Source organism: Terrapene carolina, unplaced genomic scaffold (genome assembly GCF_002925995.2).
Source record: "Terrapene carolina triunguis isolate 2854851 unplaced genomic scaffold, T_m_triunguis-2.0 Scaffold69, whole genome shotgun sequence".
In the NCBI taxonomy this organism is placed as follows: Eukaryota; Metazoa; Chordata; order Testudines; family Emydidae; genus Terrapene; species Terrapene triunguis.
The window spans coordinates 16,142,442-16,166,890 of NW_020664420.1; the positions used below are offsets into that span (position 1 = coordinate 16,142,442).

Below are 24,449 nucleotides of genomic sequence, written 5' to 3' on the forward strand. Positions count from 1 at the left end.
ACACTATAGCCACACCAAATAATTTTCTGGGTTTTTTCTTTGATAACCTTCACTTTGTCAGCAATACTTTATCCACTTTAGTTTTAGTTTTCAAATTACTGAAAAAAAAAATCACAGAAAAATAGCTATACAGGAATAGCTACTAGGAGTTACCTCACAGGCACTGATATGGCAAACATCTATTTTAAGGGCTAATGAAATGGCATTAGTATCACATTGACAAAGCTGTTTGAAAACAACTGCCAACTTTGTCCAAATGGGAAAATGCCCTCTTTTACTAGCATCTTAAGAAAAAAAAAATTCAGAAAGTTATTTTTTTGGCCTTGCTATGTCACAAAGTCAGTCATACAAAGACCTATGCATTAAACCTAAAATGATAGTTTTAAAAGCCCTTCTATTAAAACAAAAATGTCATGCATTTTTGATCAATTATGCAGCTGCTTTAAAACTGTTGCAAGACCATACTGTATATATTAGCTTTTATACTGCTAATGCACAACTAACAGCAAACTTGATTAGATTAACACAAATCTGTCTTAATTACACCGTTATATCACACTAAAGAGACAAAATGCCACAAGATTGGCAGAAACATTTAATTCTGAGCACTCAAACGGCAGGATAATTGTGTGTTGTAACCCTTCACATTTAGGAAAAAAACCGAAATCCTGCAGTCTCACTTTACAAAAAAAAGTTCTGCTGTAAAATATTAAGTGGGAGGGAAACTATATACCATCTATAACACAGAGTAACTTATACAACTAGTGTCAAAGGCAAACAAAACTTCTAAATAAAATATCAAAATACTCATAGCTACTGAAGCACAAATGCTGCATTAAATAGAGTCAGGATTTAAGACAATGCACTAGTGACTAGTTAATAAAAAGGACAAAAAAATAGGGAAGTTACTACAGTTAGTAACCTATGTCTAAATAAAAAAAAATAATGGGGGGAAAGCTAATATTTTTTTAAATCAGAGCACAATTTCCATTTGTGGTATCTTTACATCCATAATTTGTCTGATACTGCACATCCATTAAAAATTTAGACCTTCACAGAAGAGTTAAGTCCTCTTTCTGCAAAACTGATCTTCCATCTGTTTTTTGGATGTTTTAAAACAGACATTATTATGAATAAAAAAGAGTCAGGCAACAAATGGACTCCTATTATCACTTCCTGTCTTAACACTGATGACAGACATTTTTAAAAGTTATCGTAATCTTTTTTATCTTTTTTCCCCTCTGCTTCAAACCCATCGACCCCATCACTGTCTCTTCTCCTTTTACGATTGTTATGAATGTTGAAACGTTGGTTCATCTGTGGCAATGGATCCATTCCTAGAACTTTGTGTATTTGACGGAATGCAAGGAGTCTCAGTGCAAACTGGTAACAGAGGGGGGAAGGGGAAAACAAAACAAAAACCTTTTATCAGAAACAAATGTTAAATCTAAATATGACAGTGGAGGCAGTTAACATTTTCTTCATAAACCACATTTAAAAAAATAATCAAAGCTTATGCAAATTTATCTACAGTAATCCTTTTCAATCCAATATAGTTTTAAGTTTAAACAGGTACAGTCATTTAGACTGATAAGATACAGACAAGCGTGAACATCTTTGCAAGTACAAAAGGATGGAACTGCAGTAATCCTTTTCCTAATCTTGGCAGTAGCAACAGCTAATCTTAGGTCCACATCTTAGTTTATGACAAAGTACCCTTTGTGCCATAAAGCTGACTTAAAACTGCACCAAATGTACAGTTGGAATACTTCCTCTACAAGGGAACCCTTGTCGGGCATAAAGCCATCATAAAGGCTATCCTTATTTAGGAGCTAGTTTGATTCCCAGTGTAAGTGCCCTCAGGATTTATTGCCTGTTTCTAATAGGTACACTGAGCATTATGTGAGAACACCTGAGTACTCAGCCCTTAAACTGAGCATATATCTGTGCATTTATTCAAACTTTTGTTACATTAGTCAATTCTTTCCCCCCCGCCCCAGTTTTACTATTGAAGGAGAACGATCTTCAATATTTCAGCATACCACCACCACCACCACCACCACACTTGGCTATTTTATTATAATGTTCATTACCTGTGCACTCGAAGTAATATCCTCTCGTTGCTGGTCTGTCATTAAAGCAAGTGTATCATAAGGATCTTTTTCACAAGGATCCAAAAGGCCAGGACCACCTATAACAATACGGCTAGTTACCATTACTAGAGTCCACATATACTGATTATATATAGCAACTATAATATACATTTTAGCTGAGCTTATAAATACCCTTGACAAAATCTAAAATTTGTATCAAACAAGTGCAACCTGCCTTTAAGGATTATTCCTGAAGATATACACTCAAAAACTCTCCTCAATGCATCCCCAGGGCTTTGTGGTCCAGAAGCACTGCTGATCGCTTTCTCTACTAGTAACTCCATAGCCTAAAATCAAGAATAGAAAAAAGACTATTTTATTAGGCTGCTTTAAAAAAAGAAACCATCACAATTCAACTCAGATCTTCTGGTATACACAGCTTAATAAGGAGTTACACAAAGAATATTGTGTCCAGTTGAAATGTAAGGAAAAGTTAGACTAACAGATTTTTAGACAGCTGAATAGTGATACAAAATTAGCCCAAGAGCAATAACCCCTATATTTAGGTTGTCTAACACTTCCCATTAAAAGATTCTTATGACCTTTTTTGAGATGCTCTAACACCTCCATTGTTTGCAGTTGGCCTTTGAAATTCAGCAGGGAGAACATCCTAGGGTTAGAAAAGTACCTTTTCTTTGACCCAAGCAATTCTGTTCAGGCTTAGCTGAGATATAAATGAAAAAAAAAATCACAATTTCCCTTCTGTCACATCTGTTAGCAGCATGCCAAAACAGTCCCCTGAACACGAACATTCTAATCCAAGTCTGGCCCACATCACTGCCAAAGCAGCACCAGTAATACAGACTGCACTGGAAATCCCAGGAGTGGACACACTCTTCAGGGAGATTGGGTAGGGAATGGGATGGGGGTGGAGAGAGCACAATCTGAGCCTGGTTCCCCCTCCCCTTCCTGTACTGAGAAGGGAGGGTGAGAGAAGAGAAAGGGAGAATAAGCGTGTGCGCACTGGGCCAGCCTTTCCTTGATCAACCCCTTCCATCCTGAGGGATAATTTCCTACGCTCAAATAGTTAGCCCTGTGGGTCAAGCTGTGTGGAACAACTGAAGGTTTAGCATTCAAACCCTACACCAGGTGATGCATGATAGTGGGGATGATACAACTGCACATAAAATAATTTACCTTTTTTTCTTTTAAAAAGGCTAGGAAATCCCATAACCTCCCTCCCCCTGCCCCCCCGCCCCGGCAAACAAAATCTCCACCCATTAAAAGAAACCCATTAAAAGAGGATTATTTATTTTACTAAGAAGCGACACAGAGTCCTGTGGCACCTTATAGACTAACAGACGTATTGGAGCATAAGGTTTCTTGGGTGAATACCCACTTTGTCAGATGCATGTAGTGAAAATTTCCAGACCATGCATCTGACGAAGTGGGTATTCACCCACAAAAGCTTATGCTCCAATACGTCTGTTAGTCTATAAGGTGCCACAGGACTCTGTCGCTTTTTACAGATCCAGACTAACATGGCTACCCCTGTTATTTAAGTTGAGCATTAGAAAATAAGGCATTTGGGTTGCCTGTGCAGCCGTAATTCTGCAGCTTTGTTTACATTCATTCGCATAGTATGTGATCAGGTAATTAAAGACTGTTTTCCAGAGAATCCCAGCTTCATTCAGTGCACAAGATGCACAGCAAGCAGGGAATGAATCACAGTCAAGTAATGAATTAGTCTGTAAGATCCCTGCTTCATTTGTTCTAGCAGTTGGATAGTGTGTAGAAACCAAGGCAGGGGACTGCAAGAAGAGAAAGGATGATCTTGTGGTTAAGGCAGGTGAATGACATACAGGAGAATTCAATTCTATCCCTGCTTCTGCCACAGTCTTTCAATATAATGCTGAACACATTATTTAAACCAACATTTTGCTACTAACTGTGTATTCCTCATTCCTGCTCTGCTCAACTTGAGATACCTGGGGCCTGATATGCAGAGCACTCACAGCTACAACAGAAGTCAATGGGAGCTGTGAATATTCAGCAGCTCTAGCAATAAGACAGTATGGTCTGAAAGAATGAGGACAGGGTTGGGAATCAGGAGTGTGTGTTCAAATCCTAGGTTTGCCACTGATTCACTATGTGGCCTCAGACAAATCTTTGTGTCTCAGTTTCCCTATCTGTAAAATGGATGCCTCCCATCTTGCAGTATAGAAAAATTCATTAATGTTTGTGAGGCACTCACCTACTAAGGTGATGAGTGCCCTAGAAAAGACTATGAGGAAATAAATAATTCTGAATTCATTGGAGGCTTTGGATGGTATCTGGTAAATAAGGGAGGGAGGGCCACTAACTGAACGGGGAGTACAAAAATATCAAACAGCTGCCTCATTCTCTGAGCACTGTCCATCCTATGAACCAAATCAGGTAGGAATAACGAGGGAAAAAAAAAACAGTGTATGATCATTCAATAAATAATGCATCATAATGCAATGGGGTAGAATTTGCAATGCGTAAGTAATCTAAATTCTGGCATTTCCTAATTTTTGAAAAAAGAACGAGGAGTACTTGTGGCACTTTAGAGGCTAACAAACTTATTTGGGCATAAGTTTTCGTGCGCTAAAACTCACTTCATCGGATGCATGCAGTGGAAATAAGAGTAGGAAGACACACACACACACACACACACACACACACACACACACACACTGAAAAAATTGGTGTTGCATACCAACTCTATCGAGACTAATCAATTAAGGTGGACTATTATCAGCAGGAGAAAAAAAAACTTTTGTAGTGATAATCAGGATGGCCCATTTCAAACAGTTGATAAGAAGGTGTGAGTAACGGTAGGGGAAAAATTAGCATGGGGAAATAGTTTTTACTTTGTGTAATGACCCATCCACTTCCAGTCTTTATTCAAGCCTAATTTAATGGTGTCCAGTTTGCAAATTAATTCCAGTTCGGCAGTTTCTCGTTGGAGTCTGTTTTTGAAGTTTTTTTGTTGAAGAACTGCGACTTTTAGGTCTGTAATTGAGTGACCAGGAAGGTTGAAGTGTTCTCCGACTGGTTTTTGAATGTTATAATTCTTGACATCTGATTTGTGTCCATTTATTCTTTTGCGTAGAGACTGTCCGGTGTGGCCAATGTACATGGCAGAGGGGCACTGCTGGCACATATCACATTGGTAGATGCGCAGGTGAACAAGCCTCTGAGGGTGGGCTGATGTGATTAGGTCCTATGATGGTGTCCCTTGAATAGATATGTGGACAGAGTTGGCAACGGGCTTTGTTGCAAGGATAGGTTCCTGGATTAGTGTGTGGTTGCTGGCGAGTATTTGCTTCAGGTTGGGGGGCTGTCTGTAAGCGATCCCTCACTCTCACGGATCTTGGGAGACAGGCAAGTCCTTGCTTACAGACAGCCCCCCAACCTGAAGCAAATACTCACCAGCAACACACACACCACAACAAAAACACCCATTTTTTCCATGTTCTCTGTGTATATATACACATCTTCCTACTGTATTTTCCACTGCATGCATCCGATGAAGTGGGTTTTAGCTCACGAAAGCTTATGCCCAAATAAATTTGTTAGTCTCTAAGGTGCCACAAGTACTCCTTGTTCTTTTTGCTGATACAGACTAACACGGCTACCACTCTGAAACCTAATTTTTGAGTGTTTGATGTTTTGCAACCTAAAATGTTTTGATGTAGTATTTTTTTCCTGTAAGCAATGCATTATATAACTTCTTCTGTAGAAAGAGAACTTGTATCTAAATTCCTCGGGGCCGCTAGGAAGTGTGTATTAATGAAGAGCGTAGTAGTAAGCTTCCTTCTCCCTCTGGCTCATCACTCCATTTTAAATAGTTAAAGCCTCACTTTTATTTTCCTAGAAGAGGGAGTTTGAACCATAAATAATGAAACTCAATACCTTTTCTTTCTGCAGAAATTTGTAACTTTAAGTTGAGGACTAAAGAAACTATGAAGCTGATTCTATGCCTGCTCGGGCTCCTATATCGCACACAGATGCAGCAGGCACATAGGGCCAACACAAGTGGCACACGCAAGTTCCAGTTTAAGGGGTGTGTTTCGGGGGCACAGTCATAGTACCCATCACTATGGTGACACCGCAGCCCAGAGGGCAGCCCGAGGAAAACAGTCTTAAGTCAGAGCAGCCTCCAAGGCTCTCAACTTCTACTGGGGACTGTACCAGCCTCTCAGCAGTCTGGAATGCTGGTGGTTTATGGAGGGCACCTTTGCCCTCTCTCCCCTTGAGCTATGCTGTATGTGCTGGCTTTTCAAGAGATGCAGCACAGAATCTGGTGCTATGTTTAGTTTGCTCAAATATTATTTTAAAGCCAAATAAGCCTTAATGAAAACATTTAACTCTTATACACTATTTTCAGTTAAGCAGAAGTGACTTGGTAAATTCTTTTATAGCCCTCCTTCTATCTTAGAACTCACTTCTGGTCCAAACAGAAACTAACAATAAAGTGGTTTGGACTATTTCCAACACTCTCCCTGTCAAAGATGGATCATCATATATCAGTACTCTGGTACCATATCTGGCAGCAGCAACAGATATTAAGGAGAATGGTAACAGAAGGGGTCCTTAGCAAGTAACTTTTACACAAAGTTTGTTCTGCAATGGTTATCCAGATACATTTGACAAATTATTTCAAACAAGTCTCAGGAAAGGCCAAGCAATTCAGAGTAAACTGAGATGAAAAATAATCATTCCTAACTTCTATACAAACTCTTAGAAGAAGAGAAAAAAGAAGTACTGAATTCTTTGGTGGTATTTTTGTTCTGTAGGAGAAAATAATTTCTTTGGTAAAGATCTAGCTTCAGAAATCACAGGATACCAGAAGTCTGGGTTCTTTTTAAAGATTTAAAAGAAATTGTCTGCTGAGGGGGAAAAAAAAACAACAACCAAAAAACTGATTCTTGACATATGGCTTTATTTAAAAAAAAGTTGCACCAGCATTTTCTGACACTGAACTTGTAGCAACATGCTGCTGCCTTAAAGTGCATGCAAAAGAAGATTACTCACCCAGCTTGGGAAGTCAGACCAAGTTGGAACTCTCTGACAGAGGTCACGAAGAATACGTATGATAATCACACAGGACTGCAGACCATTAGCTCTAGCCTTGAGAGCAATACAAAATCAAGTTAATTAATCCCAGCACCTACAGAAAACAGGCCACAGGTTGAAAAGCTAAAACACCACTGTTCAATGGAAGCTCAGATATACAATAGAAACAAGTCACTCTAAAACTGTGTTCATGAGCTGCCATTTACAGCAGTATTTTGTGCCAGGGTTAGTAAACTTAAGGTGGTAGAAGTCAAAGTGCACAGGTTATACAAGAGTAATATTTCTTGATCCCCTGTACACTTTGACCTATATTCATCTGTAACAATACATATAATATCTTTCTATATTAGAAATAAAAAGAATAAAGATCTAAAAAGTATGTATAGAGACTGAAAGGTCAAGGGAATCTGTTTGGTTTCTTTGTTGTGCCTTTGCCAGAGTGCAAAGTCACTAAACCAAACAGTTATTTCTCACCTTTCATTCCCTACACTTAATGCACTTCAAGAAATAGGGAAAAAAAAGTCTTAAATCTAAACACAAAGCTTTAAACACATATTCCATTATTTAAAGCAAAGTTACTCTGCAGCCTTATGGAATATATTACAAATACACACAGCATATGATCACCCAAAGCGAGTCAAGCTTTCAACATCGCCTTCTCAATGATCAGAAAAAGAGTTTATGTCAGATCAGCAATAACTGCATAAAGCAGTTCTTCCATACTGAGCTTTCTATGATAACATTTTTCTGTTCATTTAATTTAAAGTATTATTACCATGGGCAACCTTGAGTGTTTTCACAGTTAAACATTTATATTGCAACTGAACTAATCTCTCATAAGGCTACAAGAAGAAAGTAAAATGATGTTCCGAACCTGGAACCACTTAGCGTGGCGTAGAGCAGCCAGAGCGTCAAGGCATTTTTGCCTGTCCAAGACGTCCGGTGGGTCTTTCACCATACCCGAGGTTACATCTAAAATGGATTGAATTGGCAAAATGCAGTGAGGAATGGGTGTTTGACCAGGTGAGCAAGACACTTCCTTAAAGTAGCTTCAATGTCACACGTGCCATTTAGAGTTTAACCCCCATCCAACATATCAATAAAATCCCTTTAATTGGGATTAGAATATAACCCAGTATAAAGATCAAGAGCATAACGCAATTTAGCCCTCAATCTAATTTTTTAATGGACTGCAGATTATGCAGTAGTCTGCAGTTATTCATACAAACTAACTCTGTAAAAATAGATTTCCCCTAAAATTAAATATTGAAGGAAGGATGGTTGGACACAGTGCACCAGCACAGAGAACACAGACAGAAGGAACACAAAAATCCACTTTAATGGAGTAGAATTTACAACAAACTGAGTTTGCTGAACTTAAATGGTCTCATGTTACTCTGGACCTACTTCTAATAAAAAGGGACAAGTATAACAAATAAGCTCTGGAAGCACACAGAATCTGGTGAAAATATCATTAAAATTTAAATTATAGTGCAAATTATTTTGCTTTAATATGACAAAGAATGTGAAATACTCTCTAGAATTCCAATCAGTTTAATTACTTTCTACTATAATTTCTATAGCTTCTGCATCTCCACGGTGTGCGTGTGCACACCGTCCACTTTCATCTAAGAAATATTAACGAACAGCTGAAAAAGGCATATCTTGGTTAAGTCTAAGCAGGAGAAAGAAGAGTAGTAGAAGCAGTATCAGAATGTTTGGAAGATAAAAGAAACAATAGATCTTGTACATTTAAGTGTTCAAGAAACAGGGTTTTGATCAAGTTATGACTACCTAATAAGTGACCAAAAGGTACAATAAGCTTTTTCAAATTGGTTGTCCCAACAAAACAGGCAACACTGAGTGATTCCAAAAGGTAGCTTCTAGCTGGCTAACGGTGTACCAATGGTGTAACTCAATGATTAGTTTTATAACGTCCTTAGCTTATTATATATGAAAATGGCCTTCACGATGAGTAACAAAATATGTTGATATGGCACAGGATGACTAATTAAACAACACTCCATTTGGCTCATTCAGAAGAGTGGCAATATATTAAAAGCAGTCTGGTGTTGAAAAATGTGACATGAGCAAGTTAGAGTACCAAACAAAAAAAGTGATGGCATTCACTATAACACTCATGAAGCATACTGACTTGAAAAAGATTTAAGGGGAAACTTTAAGGCAGCTGCCAACATATAAATGAAGGAAAGAAGTCAATAGGCTATTAGGATGCACCCACAGTTAAAAAGCATATAAATCAAAAAGGATACTTTAACTCTCCAATATAATTACTAAAAATTAAATCTAGAATACTGTTTGGATTTGGTCTCCTTTTCATTGGAAAATTTATTTTGCTCTGCACCAGGTGAAATATAAGAAGCCACAATGATTCCACATTAAGAATTTTTGTTGGGGAAAAAGTAGATACTAATTTTGAGTATATTTGTGAGATTGTATTTGATAAGGTGAAATGAGGAGCCATTTACACTGATGAAGGGGTCAAAGAGTAAGTGAAGACATTAAAAGTAAAATTATTTCAGTCAAGAATAGTAAACCTACAGAAAAAAGCTGTCAAGTAAGGCAATCTAAGAAAGGAGCATAACGTGAGTATTAGAGACAATGAATACATTTAGAGAAATTGTAGAAAACCAAGGGGAGGTTGAGAAATTAACACAAACTTGGGGGTCAAGTGGACTGTGTGTGTCAGTCAATTATCTACATTCTTATAACATGAATGTGCAAATAGGTGACACTGTGCAATCTTTCAGCATAATAATATACTATATAACTTGAAACTGCAATTACTCAGTTTCTAGCACTGAAACACTTTGGAAAATAATTCTATTATGAAATATTTACATTTTAATGCACAGTAGAAAATCTTACTTTATGCTGGAAACATGGATCTGAAATATGCCATGTGCCATTAATAATGGAGACTGCATGAATAACCTTGAAACTTAAAGCTATTGTGAAAGTCAGAAGATGCCAAGGCACCTATTGCAACTGAGAATAAATTTTGGCTGAAAATATATTCGAGAAACTCTTGTAAAATGTCATTGTGGATTTTTGCACCTGTTTTACGTTTCAAGTGGATTAACCCCTTAAAGACTATAGTAATTAGACTCCTAACCTGCCACCCTGTTAACCTAAAACAAAAGCTATGTTAATTTACAAAAACAAGTACAAATTCTTACCCTATGTAACTGTATTCTATAAATAACCTAAACATAAGGGGTTAATCTTTGGTTAGAAGACATGCTGTGTCCACACTATTTCCTCATTAAAAGTTAACAGGTATATCAATTTCAGTAAATTCCACTATGTGAAATACGTGTTACCCAGTCAACTATTTCAAAACTAGTGTGAACACTGCTTAATTCTAGAAGAGAGACAAAAGACAAAAAGAAAAAACACAAAGTAACAGTAAATGCTAGGACTATGCAACCAAAGCCTATCCTTTATGCAGTATGGCAGGTGTGACACTGAGCTTTAGAAAACCTTGGTCAAAAATCCTTCCGATGTCTTGGCAGCAACCCCTGACAGGATTCAACTCCCTCTGCTAGAAGGCTTTGGACCGGGACTGATAAACTAAGGATTAAAAAACAAACAAAACAAAACAAAACAAAAAAAACCCACACACACACACACACACACACACACACAATATACTTTGTTTGCTGAGAGAAAGATTCTACAGCAAGGGTTAGAGCATTTAGAACTTATCAGATTCAAAGTCAATTCAGGGAAATGCTGGATAACTGTCAAATGCACAATAATGTATGGCACAATTGCCGTGCGGTTAACAGTTTTATTTTTAAAATAATTCATTTTCTTTTTTATCCTTTTGTCATTTAATGGGATTATCATCACACACTAAATATGATTTTACTTCACATGCAAGTCACAGTCTCATCTTTAATCAAATTGTTTCTTCCGACAAAGCCTTCGTTATCACCTAAACTAGCTCCCACAAAACCAGCAAAAGACTTTAAACCATTTTAAGACACAGAGCATTAGGAGCTGCAGTAAAAGAAAAAACACACACAGTTATTCTGCAGCAAATAAGCAGCAATCTTCATAATAAAACCTGGTTTATGGCAATAATCTGCAGTTTAATATTCTGCATTTTCTTCTAGTTTCACAAGTGAACTTTTCCGCACATCCATTTTACACTGCTCAGTGTCTTGAAGTGAAATCGATTTACCTCGTTTGATTTTGCTTCCCTAAAGGCAATACCATCAACTCAGCAGGTGACTCAAACTCAGAATGACAATTCTAGCTCAAGTCTGGGTCAGACAAAAATATAGTTTTGTTTCCTTTGGGGCATAAAGTATCAATGAACTGAAAAACACCTGTGATTTATTTTTTTACATTTATTATAGTATAAAATTCTAATGGCCACAAACCAATTTTACTGTAGTTTAGAACTGCAGTATGGACTAATTGTAGTTTTCCATAGTACATTAAGGAATAAAGATAATGGTTAAAATTAATCTAATTTCATAGCATCTATAATCAAACCTATAACGGCGACTGCCCCCCTTTTTTTTTTACCAATTGTTAACAAGGTGAAATGCTTTGCATGATTCAGTCCAGGTGAACCAAGTATCACATTTCTGGCATAATTTCAATTGCCAAAAATGAGACTAAAATGGCTGGGTTTGATGTAATAGTATTTGTACGAAGCATGTATAGTTGGAGATATACACACAGTTCATTAATTGTGTACAGCACACTACTAAAGATCAAAAATAAAAGACATCCAATCCAGAGAACACATATTCCAGCTTTGTTTTCTGGCGTAGGAAGCAGCTCTGACAACAAAGCTTGATTATAATTCTCTAATTTCAAAAATATCTAACATAAGGAAAAGCCTCAAATATTTTAAAGGACAGATAAAACTGCTGAGACGAAATAAAAGAATTAATTCTATGATTTTAATTAAATAACTATATATGTATATACACACGCACACATATACATACACACACACTTTTTTTTCCAACCTGCATCATGAAAAAGTGTTAATACAGACAAATTGCCTGCTTGTAGGTTCATATTCAACAATAGACCCTGGTTTGTTATGATCTCTTTGACTACGAAAACACAGGATGAAAGGAAACAAAGTTAATTTTATCTGACCCATAGAACAATAGAACCAACCTATTGCAGACATTAATCATGCTTGTTGGCTAAAAAGCTTTTGGAGCTTTGAAAGTGTTACAGAACAGACCCTAAAGCAACACTGCTGGCACCAGTGGGATTGCACATTCACAAATATAAATCGGTTTTAAGAGCGCCAACCAACTTCTACTTTAACTCAGTGACCAAACCATTTCTTATTACTGTACTACTCTGTGTATGCTATTTGGGTAAAATACTCAGATCTTAATACCAGGAGCCTGTATATTTAAAAAAAGCACTCCAGTCCAAAGACCAACCTCAGACAGCTGGAAAAATTCACATCTTCTTCCAGACAAAGCTACAAACACTATGAACATCAAAATAACGTGTATATTATACGCAGCAATGCCATTTTAAAGATGCAAGTGGTGGCAAGACAGATCCAGTTTCAAAACCAGAATGTAAAGATATAAAGATTTAGTTTTCTAATATGCTGCAAAATCTCTTAGGGCAGGCTTGTAACCACTTGCTGTAAAACGTTTAGTTTTCCAAATAACTGAATTTTGTAAGGGGAGGGAGGAGAAAAGAGACACAATTTAGTAACTTTTCCAGAAAGCTGAGGCTGGACATTAAGTTAGGGGGAAGAAGATAATTTTTTGATCTAAATGAATGCATCATATAAGCCTTGAATTTTAATGATCTCTAGCAAGACTGGTTGTTGAATAAGTAGGGTTTCAATCAAATACGTATATTATGCCAGCATGTTGCCTTCCAGGACTTAATGTCATCTTAAACAGACTAGATAAATATACAAAAACTGGTAATATAGAGGTAACATCTTTAACAACTTTCCAACCTCCATCCCTCATGTTCTCCTCCCGAATGATCGGTGATGTCAATGTGATAGTAACTTGCATTTTGGGTTCCACACATGAATTCAAAATTATCGCTGCTTCTGTTACTGCACACTTTATTTCATACTTCTCAGGACTTATTACCTGAATAATGAAAAAAATTGGAAGCAATTGCACGTTTAGCACTTACAAAAAAGAGGGGGTGGAGGAGGGACACATTCATTCTCAGAGGGTCACAGAACTACAATATAACAATGGTGTCTCCTCAATACATAATTATATGGTTTTAATCATGCAGTTTAAAAAAAAAGATGGACTGCCATGCAGTTTTATCAGGGACTGTAACTAAAAACATGTAGCAGTTGCCCCAAAAGCATTTTTAAAAGATACCACACTGAGGAAATGCATGCACAAAATATATTAAAATAAGGGGTCAGATTCTCAGCAATTTTGAAGTTAAAAAAACAGCCTTAAACCCGGTTTAACTAATCAATGGAGGATTCCCCTGGTTTGGAGAAATCTTTAGATGGCACAGAGCTGAAGTAGTGATTCCTATGCCACAACCCCTTCGAGTGCAGGTAAACTGCTATATTTACTTTATTAATGGTTGCTTGAGTGGCCCCCGGGGGCAGCTAACAGACCACGCAATAACCTAAAGAGTAGCCATGAGGCTATTCTAAGTTATTCCTTATGAGCAGAATTACTGGCTCCTAATGACCCAAGGAAAACCTGTCAACACCGTCCTCCCCTCCTCCACAAGCTGCACAGGCAAATGGCTGGTCTCGAGGACCTGGCCCAAGGTTTGCATATTTTGCTTACAGCAACAAAAGCAAACAAAAAATTCAGTGAAAGCTAGTTATTTCTCAATTCATCCATTGTGCCAGCACATTATCTTGCAATATTATCCTCTGTCAAGTGACATCAGAACAGAGGACAACATTGCAAACCTTCTGTGATTCCATAACATACGTAGGCTTTTGGAGTAGATGAGAGATAAGATCATAGTTCTAAGTATGAATTTTTCATTATTTGGGGATTTATGGCAGACGTTTTACTTCACATTCAGTGATATGTATGTGTGTGCAATCTTAGAGTGAGTAATGAGGTAGGTGTCGTTCATAAGCCGAATATTTTTGGTAAAAAAGTGATGCATCGCAGAGCAGAGGTCGGCTTATAAACGGGTCTACACCAAAATTTGATGATTTTAAAAACTCTATGGAATCATTGAATTGAATATCTAATACATTGTCATTTTGTTTACCTGGAGCGTTCACAGGCACGCCACTTCCCGCAGCTCCCATTGGCTGGGAATGGCAAATCGTGGGCACTGGGAGCGGAGGGGCTCCGTGCCTGTGAACGCTCTAGGTAAACAAAATGTCCAGGCTAATGCTAGCGGCTTACCCTAACGGGCCAGGAGCCAAAGTTTGCCAACCCCTGAAATATAGGGTTGGCTTATGAAAGGGTCATACAGTTTTTGCTATTTTTACCTAGCCATCTTGGGGGGGGTCCGCTTATAAATGAACAGGCTAATGAACGAATATATATGGTAATTCTGGAACTGTAGATCACTTTCACATACAGATCTTGTTCTGTAACTTCAATATAAAAATCTCTAACAAGTGAGTAGTGCATAGTAACTGATAACTGTATTGCTATCTATAATCTCCATTCAAGTAAACCACCTACGACTGTTACCATGTATGTATATTACTTCTGTCTTTGGCACTGATGGTAGTTTAGGCAAAAGAGGATTCTTACATCAACCTCTGTCTCCACATATAAAAGGACGGAGAGATTACTACATCTATGAACTGGCACTACCTGTGAGGAGCAGAACAAACATTTCCATGCTCTTGTGAAATGGATCCCGCTTCTTGCTTACCCATACAATGGATTGAAAAGACTTTTCATGGGCACTGAATTCAGATACAAATACTGGGAAAATGCTACACAACTTTTAATGTCCCTGCTGTAAAACTGGGGAACAGTCAGCCCTACAAATAATTTGACTCCAGAAAATGTTCTTTATGGCATCTTCTCAAAAATCCAAATCCAACTTACTGCAAGTTGTTTGGGAAGACTTTCTGCAATACGACTGAGTAATGCCTTTGAAGGCTTCTCAGCACACAGCAAAACAAGGTTGACGTTTCGGTCTCCACGGAGAAGTAAGCCTTTAGCCAAAACTCCTACCCGTAAAACTCCTTTCAAAGCTCTGTGGGGAAGTGAAGTTATAGTTACAAGAGGTGCTTCAAATCATATCAATCATTCATAAACAACTTTGAAGATAAAAAAAGGATGAAGTAAAACAGCACTCCACATACTCAGATACCATCGTGATGCATGCAGTCAGAACCTAGAGAGAACAGAATCTGAGGCAGCACTAAAGATGATATAGGGGGAGAAACATGGGATGACTTTTTCCACCTCAGCACAAAATTTTTTTAAACTGAAGACAGACATACCTGTCTTTACTGCCATCTTTCTTATCATCTCCCTCTTTGCCCTTAGTTTTTTCATTGTCAGTCATGTTGTCAGACACAAGTTTCAGAGCACGCTCAGTGATGGAAACTATTTTTTGGACTGCCTGAAGTTCCTCCTCAGTTGGATAAATGGCTGCATGTTTGGTCATCACATAACGGTCATCAGATGAGTCTGGACGACGCAGAGGCTACATTGAGAAAAATGTTATGGTAACTTTACTTGAATTTTTAAAATACAAGTTCTAGCAAGAAAACTTAATTAAAAACAAAAACCAGTAAGAGTGTTGAGTGACAGCATCATAATCATATATAAAACCTGACAATTTAAAAGTAACAAAAACTAAAAGTTAAGGACACAGTAACTTTAAGACAACTCAAGTAAACACGCATGCAGATGCTCCCCGACTTACGCAAGCGTTCCGTTCCAGAACACCTTCCATAAGTCGAATTTTGCATAAGTCCGGGATGTAAACCTGACAATTACGCAAAAAAAGCCACCAAAAAAACCAACCCACAAACACACACCGCTTACGGAACTTTTTCCATAAGTGCGGGTTTGCGTAACCCGGGGAGCGTCTGTATAACCAAATATAAGAAAGGTTGGAAGGATTAGATTATCGGTAAATGTAGATAAATGCTGAAAACACACACACACACGATGAAAAAATAGCTCCATCTATTCTAAATTTGCAGCTAGGCAAAGTAAGAAAAGTCTGCTTGAGAACTTAGTAGAGTTTTAAGGATACTGACTTTATATATCTGGACATGTGACAATTTGTGGTTTAACTGCTAAAAAGCTTTAACTTTCTGAATTCCAATGCCTACTCTTATTAAATTGTCTGACTCTTACCCCGTAATTTCCTGCAACAATTAAAATTTAAATTGATAATTAAAAAATGCTTAAAAATAAACATGGATATTATCCTTCAAAATTATAAAAATCAAATTCTGTCAACTCTACATACAAGGAAATGCATTGTTTATCAAAATCTAACCTTAACTTTTATCCTCTTTCTTCTAAATAATGTAATTTTTGTTGTTTTACTGTTAATTGGGAAATAGATATTTATTAATCAATGAAATTTTTTGTAAAGTATTTATTTCTGTTTCTTGAAAATAATATTGCATATGAATATTAACTCATGGTAAATTTATGCAGGTAGACTTGCACATGAGGCTGGTCAACATGTACCTTTAATGTGCTCTTATATTGACACTTAATCCAGCAGGACTCTCCGACAGATCCTTATACCTGTATAGAGTCCCTTTTTTTTCACATTTCCAAGCACTTTATTAGAGAATAATATTGAAACAGATTAATGTAGTAATACAGATGGCCAAGATCAAATATACCCAAGAACTATGCCTGATTTAAGAGACTTCAACTTAAAAATTTTCCAATTTAAGAAACTTACAGCTGGTCCCTGGGGCTGAGGAGGCATTCCTGGTCTGACGCCTAGCAAGCCTAGAGGTCCTGGAGGGCCATGAGGATATCCTCCATCAGGTATTCGGCGACGGTCATCCCAGTGATGCTGCTCCTCCTCCATCCTCCTCCAGTACATGTCCTCCTCATAGCGTCTGAATTGTATGAACCAAAGTATGTTCTTTACATAGCAAAGAGCAGTTTTCAATTCTTCTAAAAAATTATTTGATACTATTCACTAGCTCATCTTTAGCAGTCATGACCTTGGGAGCTCCAAACGATAAGTAAAACGGGATAGTCGCACTAGAAGCAACCCCTACTCTTAAATACAAACAATTTTAAACAGACCCATATTCCTCTGATGGATCAAATAAAAAATGCTCAGAGTTGTACGATGGCCTGATTGAAGACAAAAAGGTTTAGAGTCCTCAACATGAGCATTCATCAGGAGGTAATTAAATAGGATGGAACCAGAGTTCCCTCTAATTTTTCCCACCAATGTGCAGAATGAATTTTGCAATGTGCACCAATATGGAAGTGATGTGTGACACATTACCTCTATATTGGTGCACATAACAAAATTCATGTGACGGGGTGGGGCAGAGAGTTTCAGAGTGAGGGAAGGGACTCAGGGCTGGGGCAGAGGGTTGGGGCATGGGTTCTGGGGTGGGGCTGGGGATGAGGGGTTTGAGGGGCAGGCTACCCCGGGGCTACGGCGGGGAGAGAGGACTCCGCCAAGCTCTCTCTCCCGCAAGCAGCACCTGGACTGGGAGGGAGCAGCGCCTCTCCCCACTGTGGCAGCTCCAGCGGGGTTGGGCCGGGCCAAGGGAGGGGCTCCTGTCCTCAGCTGCGGCAGCTCCAGCGGAGTCAGGGGAGGGGCTCCTGTCCCCAGCTGCGGCAGCTCCAGCGAGTGCACATAACAAAATTCATGGGGTGGGGTGGGGCCGAGGGGTTCAGAGTGCGGAAGGGGACTCAGGGCTGGGCAGAGGGTTGGGTTGCGGGGGGATGAAGGCTTTGGCTGTGGGTGTGAGCTCCGGGGTGGGGCAGAGGGTTGCGATGAGGGCCTGGGCTAGGCCGGGGCTCCTCTCCCCGGCAGCTCCTGAGGGGCTGGGCCGGGCCAGGGGACCTGCACAGCCCTAAGTAGTCTGCTGCGTGGCCATACAGCTTACAGGGAACCTAGGATGGGAACCTTCTTCAGGTGACCTCACTGCAGCTTTTGTTCAACTCATCTCATACTTATAATATTAGACATGTTACCTCATTTCCATCCTCCAACGTTCCTCCTCTTCTCGTCTTCTCCAATATTCTTCTTTCTGCATCTGCTTTCTCATCTTCTCTTCTTGAATTTTTCTTGCTCGGATACTGGGCTTTACTTCTACTTGCAAATCTGGATTTACTTTTTTCTAATGTTTCAGAGATAGAATGAAATGTTGGTTTTACTTTTCGTTTCACCCTGGCTTTAGGAAATTTACTCTTTATAGTATTTTTCTACCATGTCAAACATTAGTACTTTAGAACACAAGGTTTTGGTTAAAACATGATTTATTAAAATTGCATGTTTTAAAGACTGGAATAACTGAGCAATGCCCAGAATTAATATAAAATTAAGAAAATACTGCCAAAAATAGAAAGTTTTACTTTTCCTATCACCCTAAGTAAGTCAATTTAAAGAAAAGTGTTCTGTAAAATGTAGCCCAATGCTAATCCTGTACTATTGCTAATTCATAGTAAAAAACATGCAAGGACCTACTGTAGCTTTAATTACTACATACTACATTTTAGTGTTTCCAAACACTCAAATACAGTGTTGCTTAACATTTTCATTTAAAAAAAAAAAATAATCACAGCACATATCACTTCTTCAAGCCACTATATATCATCTTAAAATACACACCGAGAAAGATAAATACAATATTTTTCTACCCTTTTACATACCATTTGGGCATGGTAACCACTAATCTTGAATCTAAGTAACAAGTTACTACAATTAAGGTCTTGTAAAGTTTAAATACGGTCAGCAGTATATCAACTAACTTTATATTGAAGCCTGTGCCGCCTTCCTTTTAGATGCATCTCCTTGGCATTAGGATCGTTAAAGCTGCACTCACAGAGTTTGCAGTGAAAGCGGATCACCTTCCCTTCATCATTCCGTACCTTGGAAATAAAATAATGTTGTATTAGTTTTCTGGATATTAAAAAACCCCACAATTTACCTTTTCTACAAATTAACCTAATTTTACAAGAATCTTAATTGTATCCTACTCAAAACATGTTAACATATTTACACACATATATTTTAGTATGCACTTTAAAAGAGGTATTGTCAAGATAAGAATTGTCAATCATGATCAGATCCCCACTGTGTTAGGTACTGTACGAAGAGGAACACATGATTCATACCCAGAAGAGCTTATAGTCTTAAAAATATAGTTTTATTTACTCCTTAGATTCAAACAAATACTTAAAAAAAATAGTGGAAAACCTTTTTTAGTATATTCAACTTAAACCCTGGATCCTACAAAACTTATATACACATGCTTACCAGAATGCATGGTGAACAGTTCCACTGACTTCAAAGGTTCTGCTCACAAAGTTTGAATTTAAGCACATGCATAAGTCTTTGCAGGATCAGGGTCTTGCGTTATAATTCTAATTGACACATTTTATTTAATCAAACAAGTATACTAAGAGGATTTTCAGATTAATACCTCCTCCACATAGTCATGGCCCACTGGCTGGACATCACTCTGCAAAGCAGCAAGAGTTGTTGGAGTAACTGGTTCTGATGCCGTATCTGGTTTTACTTCCTGCGTCTGTACAACAGCAACCAAAGGCGTATTCTTAACATTTTCAACTGCTTTCATATCTTCCTGTTTACTTCCTGTTGTCTGTAGCTTATTACCACCTAAAATCAAATAAGTTTAAAATGAATTGTTAATTTTGGTAGAATGATTATATGCTTACAGAATATGTACAGATTAAAGAGATTTCATTTGCAAATGGCAAGATTTTGGCCAGAGTGCCTCCATTTTTTTCAATTATTTTAAGAATAAATTTAAACATCATAAACATACAATTAAACAGAGAACACTGTAAAAGTTCAGCTATAATCAACGTTTAGGGTGGGTTTATTTTTCTTAAATAATTTAATGGTACCCAAACTTTTACAACTGTTGACCAAAGTTCTCCATTTTTGCAGTAAAGACTTAGTAGGCTTATGCAATTTAGACATCTATTAAATCCAGCTCAGTGTTCTGCAAGCAAGATTGAAAGGGAACAACCAAAGAAACAACGAGGAGAGTCCATTGTTTTTGTGGATACAGACTAACACGGCTACCCCTCTGATACCGGGGTTGTGAACTCAATCCTTGAGGGGGCCATTTAGGGATCTGGGGGGGTTGGAAGGGGGGGTGGTACTTGGTCCTGCTGTGAAAGCAGGGGACTGGACTCAATGACCTTTCAAGGTCCCTTCCAGTTCTATGAGATACTCCATATTAAAGGTATACAGATGAGCAATCTTTTTGCTTTCAGAAGTAACCCACTGTAGAACTGCTTTCATAAGATACATTTTTTGCTAACAGGATCAAAAAAATGGAAAGCGTACCAGAACTGCATGTTTATATCACATAAAACACATAGCCCTCAATGCTGCCAACACTTATGCACTTGACTTCAAGGGGATTACTCCTATGTGGACAAAGTTAACATGGATAACTCACATGCATAAAGTTATGCATATGCAGAAGTGTTTGCAGCATTGAGACCATAGAGACTAGATACATATAAATTTTAAATCCTTATAATAGGTTAGATTTCAAAATGAAGACTGACTTCTGTACTTGCCAACAAAGTTTATTTTCGGTGTAGATATTTTCTTTACAGGTATATTAGCAGCAACTACGGACACTTTGCTGTTGGATGCGGAGTTAATTGGTGTGCTTGCTGTGGGAGTAAGAATTTTCACTGCAGAAGATGTAACGGAGGAGTTCACAGTGCTGCTGCTAGTTGCAATATTTGAAGCAGAGGCAGTCTGTTTGGAAGCAGATGCAGCTGTTGAGGAAGTAGACTGGGTAACAACGTTTGGTTCAGTTGAAGGAATTGGCTTCCCAAGTTTTGTGTGCAACTTAACCACCTAAAACCATAAATAAATAAATAAATAAATTTAATAGGCTCCTCATTAAAAAACATGAACCACTTGGTTTACATTTAAAAAAAATAATATGGCTAATATCCTTAAAAAGTTGATCTGTACGTGGGGAAAAAAAATGAACTTGTCAATTTTTTGTTTCTTTAATGATTTATGAATAGAAGTTTCAGTCCTCTGTAAACTTTTCTCTGCTTGCTTTTTACATTAGAAATACTGGCTTTATCTATCCCAGAAAAACTCCACGATGACTGGACAACTAGTGAAAACATTACATCACCAGAGTCAAGAGTCAAAAAAAGCCAAGAAACCGAGATGGTGGAGGGATTTTTAGTCAAATTGTTTAAGATTTCATGTGCTCTCTTCCGCCTTCCATGCCCCTTGGTGGGGAGCTTACTAAACTATTTTAACTACTATGACTGATGAACACTTTGGAGAACAGAAGGCTTTATTAAAGATTCAATAACTCTGCCCCATCATTTAAAGTACAAGATTCCACAACACAGACTGACATGAGCAATAACAGGTCTTTTAGCAAATGACATTCCTGATATGATATACAGTAAAAAACAAGCAGGAAAACAAGTATTCAGGTTTCCTTTATGTATCATATAAAGTCCTTTGCAGGACGCCTTAATACAATTAAATTTCAGTTTTCTGACACATCAGATTTAAAAGAAATATTGACAGACTCCAAAAAAAGAATCATTTAGTGCTCAACAATAAAAGGTACAATATGGGAAGTGAGGGTGGAGAAGGGGATAAAAACGGTAGATTAATCTTAAAAGTTTGACAACTACGTAGAACCTCAGAGTTACAACACCAGAGTTATGAACAGACTAGTCAACCACACATGTCATTTGGAACTGGAAGTATGCAATCAGTGAGCAGCAAAGCCAAAAAAATAAAACACAAATGTAGTAAAATATTGTGTTAAACGTAAACTAGAAAACGTAAGCTAAAAAATAGATGAAAAGTTTTTTAAAAATTGACTAGGTAAGAAAACTATTTCTGTGCTTGTTTCATTTAAATTAAGATGGTTAAAAGCAGCATTTTTCTTCTGCATTGTAAAGTTTCAAAGCTGTGTTAAATCAATGTTCAGTTGTAAACTTTTGAAAGAACAACCATAATGGTTTGTTCAGAGTTACGAACAACCTCCATTCCTACCTTCTGATGTTTAGCTCCACGAATATGGGCAGCATATGCATCTGCTCCTGTACAAGACACATCACAGAGCTCACAGCGCAACTGATTCTGAGTTCCACGAGCAGAAGTACTGCTGTTGCTAGTGTTCTGAGATGCTTTTAATGCCGCTTCTTTCTTTTTGTGTTTCTGGCCTTCCAAATGTTCTTTATAAGTCTATTTAAAAATGCAGTGAAAAAGCATACATCCTCAATAAATTATTTTTACTCCATTAATTATGTCAATCATATGATACTATAAAATATACAATAGGTTATAAGCTAGAAATAGTCATCAACACTTAGTTTTGCTAGGGAACATATTTCCTATACATAGCACTGCCATTTTATTGTGCACGTGCTTTGAGGCATAAGCTAACTGCTGGCAGGGACCAGGAAATAATTTTCCTTTCATGATATACAGAACTCCATAGTTGGCAAAAAGCAGTAAGGACTTTTTTCACCTTCCTACTTCCCAAATCATTAAGTATTGTCAATGCCAAGTGACAGATATTAACAATCAAGTGATCTTATCCAGTAGGCTGTACCCAAGTCCCGAGTGATTTAGAGCACCCCAAAGAACTTAATAATTCAGAAGGAGACACTGCTTAAATACATCCAGGTGCAAAGTAAAACCTTTAAAATTGAAAGTGTCCTTGCGTGGGAAGGGGCAGTCCAAGTGGGAGAAGTAGTAGAAAACAATGACAGTTTTTTTAACATGACATGCAGAACAACAAATATTCTAACCAAATGTGTAAAAAACTCATGTTCTTTGCTGTCTTAATCTGAATGCCCTGGCAAGACAGTACTACATTCAGCCATTTCAAAACTAGACTGGGATACTAGAAGGAGAAACAGAATACTACAAAGTAGAATATTTTTCAAAGAGAAATTTTATAAAAGCTTAAATTCTCAAGGGTCTATAGGTCTGAGAAGAGAGTTTTCCCCAGGAAGTTTGCTTCTGAGCAGAACAGTGCTTCAAATGGAAAATGTAAACTTTCACGGTGGGAAGTAGAATTCAGCTGTTCACATAGAGCACAAACATCAGTATTTCCTTTTCATAGTGGTACACATTTTCAAACTGCTTCTAGAGCAAAGTTATTTAAATAATTTCCTCAATCCACAACTGTTCTTAAATAATGCGTGTTTTTAGCTATATGAAACGATGACTAAGAGGTATAGTGGAATGTCATGTAATACAGGTACCTGTGGTCCAGCACAACTGATTTTACAAACATCACAATAGTGGATCTGTGGTGGTTTGGGAGGTTGTTTTGGTTTCAGCTGCTTATTTTGGAATGGTGCCTTTTTAGTAAAGGTGGTCCCTGTCCAGGCAGCTGTTGCAGCAGCAGCAGCCGCCGCTGCCGCCGCCTGTTTCTGTTGCTGCTGCTGCTGCTGGTAATAGGACGATGCTGCTGAATATACTGCGGCTTCATAGCCAGAATAAGAGGTACCTCAAAGATCAAAATATGATAATGTTATAATGTAACACATTGTATATCACAGTTACACAGTTATGCATCCAGGGATGCTGCATGACATTTAATTTTTTTCCATAAAGGTACATTTTGTGATCTAAACATTTTGACACGGTCCTGAGATGCAATGTGTGGTCAAATGATCTTATCACACAGAATTTTACTTGACTTTTTATGATGTACAAATTTAAATACCATTTCCCACCTATGTCATCAGGGGTATGTATTCTCTCAGACGGATCTTTGTAGCTATACAATTTTAAATATACTGCGGTCCACTATGCTGGACCGCAGTATATTTAATTCTGCCATTCAAGAATGTGTCAACGCTCCTGGTACATCTGGGAGGGCTGGGTGTGCACAGCAAAGATGAGATAAAAGCCACTAGAAATGAATATTTCTTCAAACCCAGGTTTATTAATAAGCGACAATTTATGGTGCAAGATTCAAAATGAAAAGAAAAGGACACAAATGGGTGTGAAACAAAAACCACAACAGTGCTTAGGAGCCTCTTCTCTTTGGTATTTAACCATCCAGCACCCTCAGATGCACTTTGGTGCAAA

General features: G+C 37.8%; 1 protein-coding gene across 3 annotated transcripts in view; it reads right to left on the reverse strand.

Moving 5' to 3' along the window:
- Window positions 1-960: 960 nt before the first annotated feature.
- Window positions 961-24,449, reverse strand: part of ZFR (zinc finger RNA binding protein) — a 49,489-nt gene continuing 26,000 nt past the window's right edge. Inside the window, exons 6-20 of one of the 3 annotated variants that reach the window (XM_024203073.3) lie at window positions 23,615-23,862; window positions 22,395-22,586; window positions 20,927-21,215; window positions 19,792-19,988; window positions 19,118-19,237; window positions 18,341-18,486; window positions 17,076-17,238; window positions 15,643-15,848; window positions 15,242-15,392; window positions 13,183-13,324; window positions 8,071-8,168; window positions 7,155-7,250; window positions 2,329-2,440; window positions 2,094-2,191; window positions 961-1,383 (exon numbers count right to left, since the gene is read on the reverse strand). In XM_024203073.3, the coding sequence (XP_024058841.1) occupies window positions 1,204-1,383; window positions 2,094-2,191; window positions 2,329-2,440; window positions 7,155-7,250; window positions 8,071-8,168; window positions 13,183-13,324; window positions 15,242-15,392; window positions 15,643-15,848; window positions 17,076-17,238; window positions 18,341-18,486; window positions 19,118-19,237; window positions 19,792-19,988; window positions 20,927-21,215; window positions 22,395-22,586; window positions 23,615-23,862 (2,438 nt within the window). In that variant the 3' untranslated portion in view covers window positions 961-1,203. Of the gene's footprint in view, window positions 1,384-2,093; window positions 2,192-2,328; window positions 2,441-7,154; window positions 7,251-8,070; window positions 8,169-13,182; window positions 13,325-15,241; window positions 15,393-15,642; window positions 15,849-17,075; window positions 17,239-18,340; window positions 18,487-19,117; window positions 19,238-19,791; window positions 19,989-20,914; window positions 21,216-22,394; window positions 22,587-23,614; window positions 23,863-24,449 lie in introns of those variants that run through there. The other 2 variants (XM_024203071.3, XM_024203074.2) reach the window with 2 other exon arrangements.